The following is a 16,018-nucleotide window of genomic DNA, read 5'->3' on the forward strand; positions in this document are numbered from 1 at the left end:
CTTTGTGGGAGACTGCCTTGCCAAAATTGGGTGCCAAATTTGCTGGTATAATAATAGCGACGGGCAAAACGCGATGGGCATCCTGAAGCGGTGAAAGACGCCGTTCCCATGTTAAATTCATTGGTTTTTCTCGCCTACACTGTTGGCGGGCGCTAGGACCCAACTGCCCTGATTGGGCAGCTCGCGTCTGAGCGCGAACGCTCCTCTTCCTCCTCAACGTTTGGAGCCTTGCGCGCATGCGGCATGACGTCACCGCGAAGTGGCGCGCGTTTTGGAATGGAGAAGATCAGCGCGGCTCAGGCGGCGCGAGAGTGAAGGCCATTTAACGGATAGCCACCGGCCTGAGTGGAGGTCGGGAGCCAGCCTCTGATTCTGAGGTAAAGGACTGCGGGATTTCAGGCGGAGCCCCGAGCGCGACCTCGGTGGTTAACAGCACTAATGGGGGCATATCCCCTTCTTGTTGGGGTAAATAGGGTTGCGGTTTCCCGCCCGCCTCGGCCCGGGCCAGCCTGCATTCGCTGGGCATCTCCGAGACCGGACAGTAGCTGAGCCCCACAACCGCCTCCCTCCCCGTTTACAATACATGGGCTGTGATTGGTTTCCGAACCCGATGATTGACCCAGCGGCCCTCATCCAAACATGAAAGTCTGAGTTTGAATGCTGGCTGCGATGCCTATTGCAGCTGAATAGCCTCCATGATGGTGGCTGCCCCAGTTGAGGTTCTGGAGGGTGAATGTCCTCTGAATAGAGTCCTCCAGAGAGAAGTGAAGGGCAGTGATAATCACATGGTGAGAGACGGCGGACTTGTTTGGTATTTCCAGTGTTTACTGTTTCTTTTCAATCGTTTCTTATTGTCTGTTTCCATCTCACCTAATTTGATCCTCGCTGTTTTTAGGCATCATGTGTCTGCCTGCAATCAGCATTGGATTGAATTAAACATAGAAAAAAAGGAGTCCTGGCCCTTCTGCAAAAATTAGGTGGAGCAGGTGCTGTGCAATCTCTGACTTCTTTCAGTTCCCATATTCTACTCTCCAAAAACTTGAGGTTATCCAAAACCCTGTTACCTGTGTCTTAACTTACACGAAGTCCCGTTCTCCAGTCACCCCTGTGTTTGCTGACCTGCGTTCACTCCTAGTCAAGCAGTGTCTTGATTTTAAAATTCACATCCTTGTTTTCAAATCCCTCCATGGTCTTGCTCCTCCCTATCGCTAATCTCCTCCAACCCCACAACCAGCTGAGATATCTGCGCTCTTCTAATTCTGGGTTTCATGTGCATCCTTGATTTTAATCACTTCACCATTGGTGGCCGCACCTTCAGTTGCCTCAGCTTCAAGCTCTGGAATACCCTCGTTATACCTCTCCAACTCGCTTTCCCTCTTTAAGACACTCCTTAAAATCTACCTCTTAGATCAAGCTTTTAGTCATCTCCCTTAATATCTCCTTTTGTAGCTAGGTGTCATTTTTTAAAATAATGCTTTTGAAAAGCACCTTGGGACCTTTTATAGCATTAAAGGTGCTGTATAAATATAAGTTGTTCTACGACGGCCTAGCCAGCAGACCTTGAAGGGCCCACTGACGACGACGTGTTGCGTTTGTCAACCTTGGTGTTTGATCCCGAGTTGAGCTTCCCACCACATATCCACTCCATTACCAAGATTGCTTACTTCCATCTTCATAATATCGCCCAATTCCAATGCTACCTCTGCTTATCTGTTGCTAAAGCCTCACCCGTTCCCTGTCAAAATGACAATTCCAACGCTCCCCTGGCTGTCCTCATATAAACCTGTGCTCATCCAAAACTCTGCTGCCTGTATCTTAATTCACACCATGATACTTTCATCCATTACTCCTGTGCTCACTGATCTACATTGGCCTTCTGTCTGACATTGCCACAATCTTAAAATCCACATCCTTGTTTTCAAATCCCTCCATGGCCTTGCACCTCCCTGTCTCAATAACCACCTCCAGCCCTCCAAGTCTTTGCGATCTCTGCTCCTCCAATTCTGGCTTCCTGCGCGTTCCTGATTTTAAACACTTCGCTTTGGTCAGCTGCCTTGGCCCAGAGCTCTGGCATTCCCTCCTGAAACCCCTCTGTCTCTCTCTCCCCTCCTTTTAAGATCATCTTTAAAACCTACTTCTTTGTCTAAGCTGTTTGGTCATCTATCGATAACACTCTTGTTCAGCGCCTTGGGATGTTTTACTATGTTAAAGGTGCTATATAAATGGAAGTTGTTAATGGCTACTGAAGAAATAATCAGGAAAGTGGTCAGCTCCAAAGCTCTTCCTTGGGGGGGGGGGGAACCCTGTATTTATATAGCACCTTCCACAATCTCAGGATGCCTCCGTATTCACAGCCATTGATGTACTTTTGAAATGCAGTCATTATTGTTGCCAATTTGCATACAGCATGACCCCACAAGCAAGAAGGAGTTCGATGACAAAATCATCTGTTTTAGTGATATTGTTTAAAACAACAACTGACACGTTAAAAAGGTCTTGAGGCTAAACAGGGACGTTATAAAACAAAATTTGGCGTTGAGCCACATAAGGTGATATTAGGACAGATGACCAAAAGCTTGGTTGAAGAGGTAGTTTTTACGAGGCACCTTAAAGGAGGAAAGAGAGGTAGATAGATGGAGGTAGATAGATGGAGATGTTTAGGGAGGGAATTCCAGAGATTAAGGAATTGCAGATTTTGAAGGAACTTCCCTGCTCTCTGAATACTATCATTGGATCTTTTATTCCACCCAAGAGCACAAATAGGCCCTTGGTTTAACATCTGAGAGAAGGCATTTGTGATAATACAGCATGCCTTCTGTTCTGTGCTCCAGTGTTAGCTTAAATGATGTGCTCAAGTTCCTTAAATGGGTTTTAATCCCACAATTTTCTAAGTCTCAGGCAAGAGTGATACTACTCAGTCATTAATATTGAATAGGCTGTTAAATTAATTTTTAAGTATTCCAGGAGCAGTTTTCCTCATTGTTCAAAATTAGTTCATATTCCTCAAAAGTAGTGGTGGGTGTGGGAAATATTTGAACACTACCACAGCCACCAAGGGATGTTTTTCTATTACATAGGTACTATATAAATGCAAGTTGTTTTGTAAATTTATGTACATTATCTCATATGGTTGTTACCGAAACAAGACCCATCAATTTGCAACAGTTTTGAACAGCTTTATATAATGAAAATAATAGTAGATAGAAATTACACTTTACTGTAATAGGTGAATCTGGAACAAGGGGTACTAATCTTAAAATTCAAACTAATCTGTTTAAATTCAAATTTTTAAAAGGATGTATTTGGAAAAGAGGGTTGGAAATTTGGATTGAAGAATAAGAGATGCCATTGCTGACACAATGGTAGAGATGAGCCCAATACCCTACTTCTAAGGTTTGTTGGCTATAAGAGTCTACGATACATAGGAATTATTCTCAGTTAATTAAGAAAGTAATTTAAGTAAATTAATGAATAGCATAAGTAACAATGGCAGGTGTTATGTTGCAGCTGTGGTATGTGGGAGCTTTTGCGTGCCAAGGTGATCCAGGACAAATACAGCAGAAAGTGTAAGCAGCTGGAGGAATTCCGGATCAGGATTATTGATCTGGAAGCCGAACTGCAAACACTGCATAACATAAAGGAGGGGGAAAAAATCCTGGACACTTAGTTCCAGAAGACAGTCACACCTCTTAGAACTGGGTCATCTGTTTTAGCCAGCAGTGAGGGGCAGGAGGATGTGACTCTGAGTGAGGCCGGTAAAGAGACCGAACAGACGGTAGTGGAGGAGCCTGAGACTCTGCAATTATCAAACAGGTTTGAGGTGCTGTCAACCTGTGTGGACGAAAGTGAGGTCTGTGAGGTGGATGAGCATACAGGCCATGGCACTGTGGTACAGGAAGCCATTCAACTGGGGGAAACAAAAAGGAATGTAGTAGGAGTAGGGAATAGTAGAATGAGGGGAAGTTAAAGAGGAGTGTGAAATATTAGATACAATAAGCATAATGAGAGAGGAAGTACTAGAGGGTCTGACATCCTTGAAAGTGGATAAATCGCCAGGGCTGGATGGATTGCATCCCAGGTTGTTAAAGGAAGCAGGGAGGAAATAGCGGATGGGCTGAGGATCATCTTCAAATCCTCAATAGATACAGGCGAGGTACCAGACAATTGGAGGTCTGCAAACCATTGTTTAAAATGGGTGCAAGGATAGACCAATAATTATAGGCTGGTCAGCCTGACTTTGGTGGTGGGAAAATTGTTGGAATAATTTCTGAGAGATAGGGTAAACTGTCACTGAGAAAGGCATGGATTAGTTAGAGATAGTCAGCATGGATTTGTTAGGGGAAGGTCATGTCTTAATTGAATTTTTTGAGGAAGTAACAGGGAGGATTGATGAGGGTAGTGCAGTGGATGTGATCTACATTGATTTTAGTAAGGCATTTGACAAGGTCCCACATGGCAGACTGGTCAGTAAAATGAAAGCCCTTGGGATACAGGGGAATGTGGCAGGTTAGATCCAGAATTGGGTCAGGGCCAGGAAACAAAGGGTAGTAGTCGACGGATGTTTTTGCGAGTGGAAAGCTGTTTCCAGTGTCGTTCCACAGGGCTCAGTGTTGGGTCCCTGCTGTTTGTGGTATATATTAATGATTTGGACTTGAATGTGGGAGGCATGATTGGGAAATTGGGAAATGATTTGGCTGAGTGGGCAGAAAAGTGGCAAATGGAATTCAATCCAGAGAAGTGTGAGGTAATGGCATTTGGGGAGGGCAAACAAAGCGAGGGAATACACAATAAACGGGAGGATATTGAGAAGGGTAGAGGAAGTGGAGTGCTTGTCTACAGGTCCCTGTAGGGGGTAGGACAGTTAGATAGAGTGGTGAAGAAGGCATATGGAATGCTTTCCTTTATTGGCCGAGGTATAGTGTACAAAAGCAGGGATGTAATGTTGGAACTGCAAATAAAACCCTACTTAGGCCACAGCTGGAGTATTGCGTACCGTTCTGGTCACCACATTACAGAAAGGACATAATTGCTCTGGCGAGAGTACAAAGGAGATTTACAGGAATGTTGCCGGGGCTTGAAAGTTGCAGCTGTGAGGAAAGATTGGATAGGCTAGGGTTGTTTCTTTAGAATAGAGGAGGCTGAGGGGAGACTTAATTGAGGTGTACAAAATTATGAGGGTCATAGATAGAGTAGGCAGGAAGGACCTGTTTGCCCTAGTGAAGAGGTCAGGGGCCACAGATTTAAGGTGATTGGCAGAAGGGTTAGAGGGGACATGGCAAAACTTTTTCACCCAGAGGGTAATGGATGTCTGGAATTCACTGCCAGGAACGTTGGTGGAGGCAGAAACCCTCAATTCTTTTAAAAGGTGCCTGGACATGCACCTGAAGTGCTGTAACCTGCAAGGCTATGGACCAGATACTGGAAGGTGGGATTAGATTGGGTGGCTAGTTTTTTCGGCCTGCATGGGCACGATGGGCTGAATGGCCTCCTGTGCTGTAATTTTTCTATGGTTTTATGGGGATTCACCCTGTTCTGTGCAGCACTATGAGAAGGATGAACCACCTGTGGCTTGATGAGAAGGATGAACCACCCATGGTTAACAAAGGTGGTCAAGGAGAGTATCCAATCAAAAACTAAGGCGTACAAAGCAGCGAAAACTAGTGATAGGCCAGAGGATTGGGAAGTTTTCAAGAACCAGCAGCGGATGACTAAAAAGCTAATAAAGAGGGAGAAAATTGATTATGAAAGTAATTTGGGAAGAAATATAAAAACAGACAGCAAGAGCATCTATGGGTATATAAAAAGAGAGTAGCTAAACTGAGCATGGGATGCTTGGAGGGTGCAACTGGGGAATTGATAATGGGTAACAGGGAATTGGCAATATTTTGCATCAGTCTTCATGGTGGAGGACACTATAAACGTCCACAGATTTCAGATAATGGGAGCTAATGGGAGGAAAGATCTTGTAACAGTCTCTATCACGAGGGACAAAGTATTTGACAAACTAATGAGACTAAAGGCAGACAAGTTGCCAGGACCTGATGGCCTGCATCCAAGGGTTTTAAAGGAAGTGGCTGCAGAGATAGTGGAGGCATTGGTCAAAATATTCCAGAACTTACTGGACTCCGGAAGGTCCCAGCAGATTGGAAAACCGCTAATGTGACGCCCCTATTCAAGAAGGGAGGGAGACAAATGCAGGAAACTATAGGCCAGTTAGCCTAACATCGGTCTTTGGGGAAATGCTAGAGTCCGTTATTAAGGAAGAAATAGCAGGACATTTAGAAAAGCTTAATGCAATCAAACCGAGTCAACATGGTTTTGTGAAAGGGAAATCATGTTTGACAAATTTGCTAGAGCTCTTTGAGGATATAACAAGCAGAGTTGATAAACGGGAACCTGTAGATGTAGTGTATTTGGATTTCCAGAAGGCATTTGATAAGGTGCCACATACAAAATTATTGTACAAGATTGGAGCTTACGGTATTGGGGGTAATGTATTAGCATGGATTGAGAATTGGTTAACTCACAGAAGACAGAGTCAGGATTAATGGGTCTTTTTCAGGTTGGAAAGACGTAACTAGTGGAGTGCCACAAGGATCAGTCCTAGGGCCTCAACTATTTACTATCTATATTAATGACTTGGAGGAGGGGGCAGAGTGTAATATATCCACATTTGCTGACGATACTAAAATAGGTGGGAGGACATGTTGTGATGAGGACATAAGGAATCTGCAAGGGGATATATAGGTTGAGTAAGTGGGCAAAAACTTGGCAGATGGAGTTTAATGTAGGAAAATGTGAGGTCCTGCACTTTGGTAGGAAAAATCAAAAGGCAGACTATTATTTAAATGGAGAGAGACTCCAACAAAGTGCAGCACAGAGGGATCTGGGTGTTCTTGTGCATGAAACACAAAAAGTTAGCATGCAGGTGCAGCAAGTAATTAAGAAGGCAAATGGAATTTTGGCCTTTATTGCTAGGGGGTTGAAGTTTAAAAATGGGGAAGACTTGTTACAACTGTACAGGGTGTTGGTGAGGCCGCACCTGGAGTACTGTGTACAGTTTTGGTCCCCGTATTTATGAAAGGATATACTAGCATTGGAGGCAGTTCAAAAGAAATTCACTAGGCTGATTCCTGGGATGAAGGAGTTACTTATCAAGAACGGTTAAACAGGTTAGGCCTTTGTTCATTAGAGTTTCGAAGAATGAGGGGTGATATTGAAATGTACAAGATTCTGAAGGGGCTTGACAGGGTAGATGTTGAGAAGATGTTTCCACTAGTGGGGGAGTCTCGAACTAGGGGACATAGTCAAAGAATAAGGGGACACTCATTTAAAACGAAGATGCAAAGGAATTTCTTCTCTCAGAGGGTAGTGAATGTCTGGCATTCTCTACCCCAGAGAGTTGTGGAGGCTAGATCATTGAAAGGATTTATAGAGGAGGTAGATAGATTTTTGAAATATTGGGGAGTTGAGTGCTATAAGGAGCTGGCACGAAAGAAGAGTTGAGGTCTGGGGCAGATCAGCCATGATCTTATTGAATGGCGGGGAAGGCCTGAGGGGCCGATTGACCTGCTCCTATTTTTTGTGTTCTTGTGTTCAGCCGCGAGTGAGAGTCCAGAAGGTTGTATTGCCTACTCGGTGTCAGGGTTTGGGACTTATGCTCAGGGCTGGACAGGAACTTGGAGGGGGAGGATCCAGTTGTCGTAGTCCATGTAGGTACCAACAACAAGGGCGGCGCAGTGGTTAGCACTGCAGCCTCACAGCTCCAGGGACTCGGGTTCGATTCTGGGTACTGCCTGTGTGGAGTTTGCAAGTTCTCCCTGTGTCTGCGTGGGTTTTCTCCGGGTGCTCCGGTTTCCTCCCACAAGCCAAAAAGACTTGCAGGTTGATAGGTAAATTGGCCATTATAAATTGTCACTAGTATAGGTAGGTGGTAGGGAAATATAGGGACAGGTGGGGATGTTTGGTAGGAATATGGGATTAATGTAGGATTAGTATAAATGGGTGGTTGATGGTTGGCACAGACTCGGTGGGCCGAAGGGCCTGTTTCAGTGCTGTATCTCTAATCTAATCTAATCTAAACATAGATAGGACTAGGAAAGAAGTTCTGCTTAGACAGTATGAGAAGCTAGGCACCAAATTAAAGAGCAGAACCTCAAGGGTAATAATCTCTAGATTATTACCTGAGCCAAGTGCCAATTGGCAGAGGACACATAAGATTAGTGAAATGAATATGTTGGTCAAAGACTGGTGTGAGAGAAGTGGGTTTCGGTTTGTTGGGCACTGGCACCAGTACTGGGGAAAGTGGGGGCTGTACCGTTAGGATGGTCTGCTCCTGAACCATGCTGGGACCAGTGTTCTAGCAAACTGTGTAACTAGGGAAGTAGAGAGGGCTTTAAACTAAACAACGAGGAAGGGGGATCAAGCTTGGGGAGATGTAGCAAATCAAGGGGTAGAGTCAAGGTGGGAGAGCAGAATTGTAATATGGGAAATAAAGGACTAAGAATGGCAGGAAGGGACAGAGAAAAAAATCTAAGACCGCACCAGTTAAGACTAGATCTTACAAAGAAAACAAAAAGACAAAATTAAAGGCTCTGTATCCGAATGCACGTAGCATTCATAACAAAGTAGATGAACTGTGTGCACATTGAAGTAAATAAATATGATCTGATAGCCATTACGGAGACATGACTGTAGGCTGAAGGATAGGGTCCTGAATATTGAGGAGTATATAACATTCAAGAAGAATAGGAAGCTAAGTAAAGCTGGAGGGGTAGCACTGTTAATCAAGGACGGCGTTGGTGCAATAGTTTTAGATGACTTTGGTTCAGGAGATCAGGATGTAGAATCGGTTTGGGTGGAGATGAGGAATAGTAGGGAAAAGAAGTCATTAATGGGAGTGGTCTACAGGCCCCCTAATAATAACCATAATGTAGGACGAAGTATACAAGAAGAAATATTGGGTGCTTGTGATGAAGGAATGGTAATAATCAAGCCCCTCAAGCGATATATATTAATACACAGGGCCCTGTTCTTTGCAGACAGAAAGAACATGTACAAACATTGCGCCTGTTTCAGCTAAACAAAACAAATGACAGCCATTCGCTGGTTCATTCCTCAGGGCAATGCCTTGACCAGTCACGCTGCCTGATTTAAATTTCAAACAAAGCTTGGCAGTTAACTGTCAGTCACCATAAACTGGTGGATTCTCCATGGCAATGTCTCTACCAATGAGTTCACTTGCCAACCAATCAGCACTCTCTCCTCATACGCTATAAAGTTGTTGTTTTCCCTTACATTGGTATTCTTGCAGATTTGCCTGATGAGTGCAAGACGAAAAGCTTCGACAACATGTCTCTCTTTTCAGCAATATTCCAGTAATAGCTGTAAATAAGGAGGTGGAAGGACGAAAGGGACTTGTGAAATTACAATCACCAAGGAAGCAGTACTAAGCAAACTGATGGTGTGCTGATGGGCTTCACCCTGAGGTCTTAAAAGAGGTGGCAGATGCGTTGGTGTTAACTTTTCAAAATTCGCTGGATTCTAGAAAGGTTCATCAGACAGGAAGCAAATATAATCCCTCTATTAAGGAAGGGTGGAGAGGCAGAAAACAGGTAACTGTAGGCCAGTTCGCTTGATGTCTGTCATGGGGAAGGTGTTAGAATCAATCATTAAGGAGACTAGAGCTGGGCACTTAGAAAGACTCAAGGTAATTGGGAATAGTCGGCATGGTTTTGTGAAGGGGAAATCATGTTTAACCAATTTGTTGAAGTTCTGTGAAGCAGTAACGTGCGCTGTGGATAAAGGGGAGCCCGTTGCCATACTGTACTTGAATTTCCAGAAGGCATTTGACAAGGTGCCACATAAAAGGTTATTGCACAAAGTCGGAGTTCATGGTGTAGGAGGTAACATATTAGCATGGGTAGAAGATTGGCTGGCTGGCAGAAAACAGTATGCATAAATGGGTCCTTTTCTGATTGGCAGGATGTGATAAGTGGAGTCCCGCAGGGGTCTTTGCTGGGACCTCAACTTTTTACAATTTATATCAATGGCTTAGATGAGGGGAACAATGTCATGGTAGCTAAATTTGCAGATGACACAAAGATAGATCGGAAAGTGTGTTGTGAAGAGGACATAAGGAGGTTGCAGGCCAATATAGATAGGTTGAGTGAATGGGCAAAAATCTGGCCGATGGAGTATAAAGTGGGAAAATGTGAAGTTGTTCACTTTGGCAGGAAGAATAAAAAAGCAGAGTATTACTTAAACGGAGAACAGCTGCACAATTCTGAAGTGCAGAGGGATCTAGGTGTTCTCGTGCATGAGTCACAAAAGGTTAGTATGCAGGTACAGCAAGTAATAAAGAAGGCTAGTGGAATGCTATCCTTTATTACGAGAGAAATTGAAAATAAAAGTAAGGATGTTATGCTAGTAAGGATGTTATGCTTCAGTTATACAGGGCATTGGTGAGACCACATCTCGAATACTGTGTGCAGTTTTGGTCTCCTTATTTAAGGAATGATGTAAATGCGTTAGAGGTAGTTCAGAGGAGGTTCACCAGATTGATAGCAGGAATGAGTGGGTTGTCTTATGAGGAAAGGTTGGACAGACTGGACTTGTTTTCACTGGACTTTAGAAGTGTGAGGGGAGACTTGATTGAAGTATATTAGATCTTGAACGGTCTTGACAAGGTGGATGTGGAAAGGATGTTTCCTCTTATGGGTGAGTCCAGAACTAGAGGGCAATGGTCTAAAAGGACAACCCCTAATTTGACGACAGATGAGGATAAATTTTTTCTGAGATTTGTGCGACTTTGGTACTCTCTGCCTCAGAAGGTGGTGGAGGTGGGGTCATTGAATATTTTTAAGGTGGAGGTAGATAGATTCTTGTTAGGCAAGGGAATCAAAGGTTATCGGGGGTAGATGGGAGTGTGCAATTCAAGACACAAACATGATCTTATTTAATAGCTAAGCAGGCTCGAGTGGCTGATTGGCCTCCTACTGCTCCTAATTTGTATGTTCTTATGTCCGTTGGATTATTTTCACACAGTTGCTCTTCAGTCTACTTTGGATGGCTGATTCCGTTAGTTTTCTAATGATGAAGCTGAGACTAACTGATCTGCTATTGTAGCTGAGCCTCTGCTGTCCTTCCAGAATGAGAACATTTTCCTGTTTTCCAGTTCGACTTCCCCAATGTCCCTTAATATGAGAGTCAGTGCTTCATGAATCTCTTGAACTTATCTAGAATTTGATTTGCTAATATCAAAGTCTCAAAGCGCACACAGCGTGTATTTCAAGTTGGTTAGTGAGGATTTACAAGGAGGAATGAATGATCTAGCATGTTTATCATCTCCACATTCTCACTTTTAATTTCCAGTGAACCTCTTAAGGTTTTGATTCCTCCCTGCCTACCTTATTTTATTTAACAGTGAAATTACTGATGAAGTCCAAAGTACATTATTTACTTTGGGTAGGTCTGGTATGTCTACATTAATAATTTAATTTTAATTTTATTTGAGATTGCTTATACTCTCAGTGCTCTGTTTTTTGTATCAATCTGTTTTGAATTTAAGAAAAACTGTTGGTTTGGTACAGTGCATGGTTTGTAGAAATAATTTGATCTGACAGAACTGCTGAAACATTGGTGTTGACTGCATAATCCTTTGTCAGTTATAATTTTATTTATATTTCAGTTTCTGTACTTAAAGTTTCAAAATGGCCATGCAAACACGAACTGAGGAGAATGCTGCAGTTGAAGAGGAAAGCTTTGGGCCACAAGCTATATCTCGTTTGGAGGTAACTTACAGAAAAAAAACTTGATCTTGGAACCAGCTTAAAATTGACCCTTTTTTCTCTAACCCATGTACATCAGTTGTTTTTTGCTTGTAGTTCTCTAATGGGTTGGGCCTGTTTTGCTCATGGCTCTGCCCCTGAGGTGGATCTGCTCCAATTCTTCAGTCAATATTCTCATTAAGATTTTGGTGAAGTGTAATAATGGATACATGAAATGTTCTTACTATAATCCACTTAAAAAATGTAGCAAAGCATCCAGCAGTTCAAGTTAAACCTGCAATTTGCCTTTTCAAGTTTTGGAGCGAGCATCTTGAGCTGAGTTACACAAAATTGAAATACTGGTAAAAAGAATTTGAGAAATTCACTCTCAAACCTCCAACTCCCTTTTCATGTGGCCCCCGTCTGTGATGGCATTTCTGCTGGATAATGTGATAAATTTTTCCTTTTACTTCTGCTTTTTGAAGTCCCTACTAAAGCAAATCTGTCAGTTTCAGGCTTTGCTACAGCCCCCATCTTTGCTCCTGTGCAAAGCAGTTGAAAATTGGTGCATTACTGATCTAGACATCTATTGCCAAATTTGACTTGACCATCTCAAGCATTGTTTTGTCTCAATCTCTAACCAAATCCCCCTGCAACCAGTCTTCAGCCAATTCGATTCACTCCACATGATATCAAGAAACAGCTGAAGGCAGTGGATGCTACAACGGCTGTGGGTCCTGAAAACATCCCATCTGTAGTACTGAAGACTTATGATGCAGAACTAGCTGCACCCCTAGCCAAGCTGTTCGAGTGCAACTGCAACACTGGCATCTACCCGACAATGTGGAAAATTGCCCAGGTATGTTCTGCCCACAAAACGCAGGACAAACTCAGAGAGAGACTGTGAGGTTCTTGAGCAAATTGTCATAGGGAGTGACAAGGTATTGGAGGTTTTGGCAGGCTTAAAAGTGGACAAATCTCCAGGTCCGGACGATTTGTGTCCCAGGATGCTGTGGGAGGCGAGGGTGGAGATTGCAGGGGCTCGGACCCAAATTTTTAATTCCTCTCTGGCCACGGGGGAGGTGCCAGAGGACAGGAGAACAGCTAATGTGGTCCCACGATTTAAGAAAGGTTGTAGAGATAAGCCAGGGAACTACAGACCAGTGAGTCTCACGTCAGTGGTAGGGAAACTATTGGAGAAAATTCTGAAGGAGAGAATCTATCTCCACTTGGAGAGGCAAAATTTGATTAGGAATAGTCAGCATGGCTTTGTCAGAGGGAGGTCATGCCTAACAAATTTGATTGCATTTTTTGAGCATGTGACCAGGTGTGTGGATGAGGGTAGTGCAGTTGATGTAGTTTACATGGATTTCAGCAAAGCCTTTGACAAGGTCCCACATGGGAGACTTATCAAGAAAGCAAATGCACATGGGATACAGGGTAACTTGATAAGGTGCATTCAAAATTGGCTTAGCTGTCGGAGACAGAGTAATGACAGACGGCTGTTTTAGTGACTGGAAGCCAGTGTCCAATGGCGTACCACAGGGATCTGTGCTGGGTCCCCTATTGTTTGTCATTTATATAAACGATATAGATGACTATGTGGGGGGTAGGATCAGTAAGTTCGCGGTTGACACAAAGATTGGCCGAGTGGTTAACAGTGAGGTTGAGTGTCTTGGGTTACAGGAAGATATAGACGGGATGGTCGAATGGGCAGAAAAGTGGCAGATGGAATTTAACCCTGAAAAGTGTGAGGTGATACACTTTGGAAGGAGTAATGTAACGGAAATATTCAATGAATGGCCTGACACTGGGAAGTTCCGAGGAACAAAGGGACCTTGGCATGTTTGTCCATAGATCTCTGAAGGCAGAAGGGCAGGTTAACAGGGTGGTGAAAAAGGCATATGGGACACTTGCCTTTATCAATCGAGGCATAGATTACAAAAGCAGGGAGGTCATGTTTAAGATGTATAGAACTTTGGTAAGGCCACAACTGGAGTACTGTGTGCAATTCTGGTCGCCACGTTATAGGAAGGATGTGATTGCACTGGAGGGGGGTGCAGAGGCGATTCACCAGGATGTTGCCTGGGATGGAACATTTAAGCTATGAAGAGAGGTTGGATAGGCTTGGGTTGTTTTTGCTGGAGCAGAGAAGACTGAGGGGTGACCTGATCGAGGTGTACAAGATTATGAGGGGCATGGACAGGGTGAATAGGGAGCAGCTGTTCCCCTTAGTTGAAGGGTCAGTTACGAGGGGACACAAGTTTAAGGTGAGGGGCAGGAGGTTTAAGGGGGATTTGAGGAAGAACTTTTTTACCCAGAGGGTGGTGACAGTCTGGAATGCACTGCCTGGGAGGGTGGTAGAGGCGGGTTGCCTCACATCCTTTAAAAAGTACCTGGATGAGTACTTGGCACATCATAACATTCAAGGCTGTGGGCCAAGTGCTGGAAAATGGGATTCAGTAGACAGGTCAGGTGTCTTTAATGCATTGGTGTAGACTCGATGGGCCAAAGGGTCTCTTCCGCACTGTATTATTCTGTGAAATCCATTCTGGTCAATTACCACCCCATCAGTCTACTCTCAGTCATCAGCAAAGTAATGGAAGGTGTCGTCAACAGTGCTATCAAGCGTCACTTAAACAGCAACTGCTTGATTTGGCTTCCACCAGGGTCACTAGGCTGCTGACCTAATTACAGCCAAGGTCCAAACATGGACATGTTACAGCCAGGTGAGGTCGTCGTCTCCGGCTCCCCTTTCGCCCCTTCTTTGGTTTGACCGGAACAGGGTTACCCTTTTTTTAACACAGTGGTTGAACTTAGCATCTCAATGAGCACTTGCTCCTGTTCCTCTAATGTAATTGCGAAAGAACTAATCAGACAGGTTTTCTTGAGTTTAAACAAGAAAGACACTCTAACCCGGTTAAAATACTAAAAGTGCGCTACACATTCATACACACATTCACACGAGAGTCACACACACACACTCGCAAACACACAAAGATTATAGAGGGAAAACAGATTTGGTGGTTGGATTAAAGTCTGGAATAAATGGAATTTAAATACAGTTCTGAGTCTAATGGTCCTCAGCTGAAATTATATTCCTGAAGTCCTTGCTGGGCCATGTGCATGGTGGTGGGCTTGCTTTGCTCTGGTCTCCTGGAGGCAGAAGAGAGAGTTGCTTCTCGTCCCCTGGTTGCTGGCTGTGGCAGTCTGTAGGATTGAGTGTGTTCCCAGTCACAACTGGATCATCTTTTGATTCTTTCTGGAGAGAGAGATACCTGCTTTGTCGATGGCTTTTCAGTTACTCTTGTCTGCTTTCTGTGTGACAAACCTTACAGTTTCTCCAGAGCTGCACAGGCAGTCACATGACTCTATCAAGCCCCTTTGCTGTTATAACAGTGATTATTGATAACGCAGCCGGCAGCTGACATCAGACTGCGCCAATCTGCTCGCTCCCTCCCTCCGGCCATTGTGTGCTGCCATGTGTTTAGGTTGCCTTTGTGTGATTATTTGAGCAGCGCCATCTTTAGTCCTGGCAGCTGCCTGATGTCGCAGACTGTGATGTTTTACTGGCACAGGCTGCATTTGCGCATGTGCCACTGCAGCCCCACCTAGTGGTTACATTGTCAGCAAACGCAGCCTTGTTTTATTGAGGTTTTTTCTGGAATCTTTGAGATTCAAGGTGCTGCACCTCAAAATGTTCAGTCACACATGGAGGGGGTTGGCTCTTTCAAAGTCAATGGGTGTAGATGGCTCAGACGACTGTGTTGATAAGACCTTTCTAGGTAATTTAATCACTGAGAGCAACCCATTGTTCTGGATCGGCTGGCTGAGACTTCTTGTCTCCAGTTTGATCTTTTGGTGTTTCAAATGTAAATTGAAATGTCTGTCTTGGCTGCCAGTTTTTTTTTGTTACTTGTAGGATTTCCATTAAAAGCCTAATGCAAGCATCCAACTGATGAAATTAATATTTCCCTTTTGACATATAGGGTTTTCATGACAGACAAAAGATGTGAACTCGTGAGGTGAGAGTAATTGCCATTGATATCAAGGCAGCAATTTCACACTGTGGCATCTAGAAGCCCTAGCAAAATTGAAGTCAATGGGAATCGGGAGCAAAACTCTTCACTGGTTGGAGTCATACCTAGCACAAAGGAAGATGGTTGTGATTGTTGGAGGTCAATCATCTCAGTCCCACAATGTTGCTGCAGGAGTTCCTCAGGGTAGTGTCCTGGGCCCAACCATCTTCA

General features: G+C 44.0%; 1 protein-coding gene across 2 annotated transcripts in view; it reads left to right on the forward strand.

The window, feature by feature from the left end:
* Window positions 1-247: 247 nt before the first annotated feature.
* The window catches only part of rad51 (RAD51 recombinase), a 147,974-nt gene continuing 132,203 nt past the window's right edge, over window positions 248-16,018 (forward strand). For both annotated transcript variants that reach the window (XM_068039648.1, XM_068039649.1), the window contains exons 1-2: window positions 248-377; window positions 11,690-11,792. In XM_068039648.1, the coding sequence (XP_067895749.1) occupies window positions 11,712-11,792 (81 nt within the window). In that variant the 5' untranslated portion in view covers window positions 248-377; window positions 11,690-11,711. The remainder of the gene's footprint in view (window positions 378-11,689; window positions 11,793-16,018) is intronic.

Source organism: Heterodontus francisci, chromosome 9, assembly GCF_036365525.1.
Source record: "Heterodontus francisci isolate sHetFra1 chromosome 9, sHetFra1.hap1, whole genome shotgun sequence".
Taxonomy (NCBI): domain Eukaryota; kingdom Metazoa; phylum Chordata; class Chondrichthyes; order Heterodontiformes; family Heterodontidae; genus Heterodontus; species Heterodontus francisci.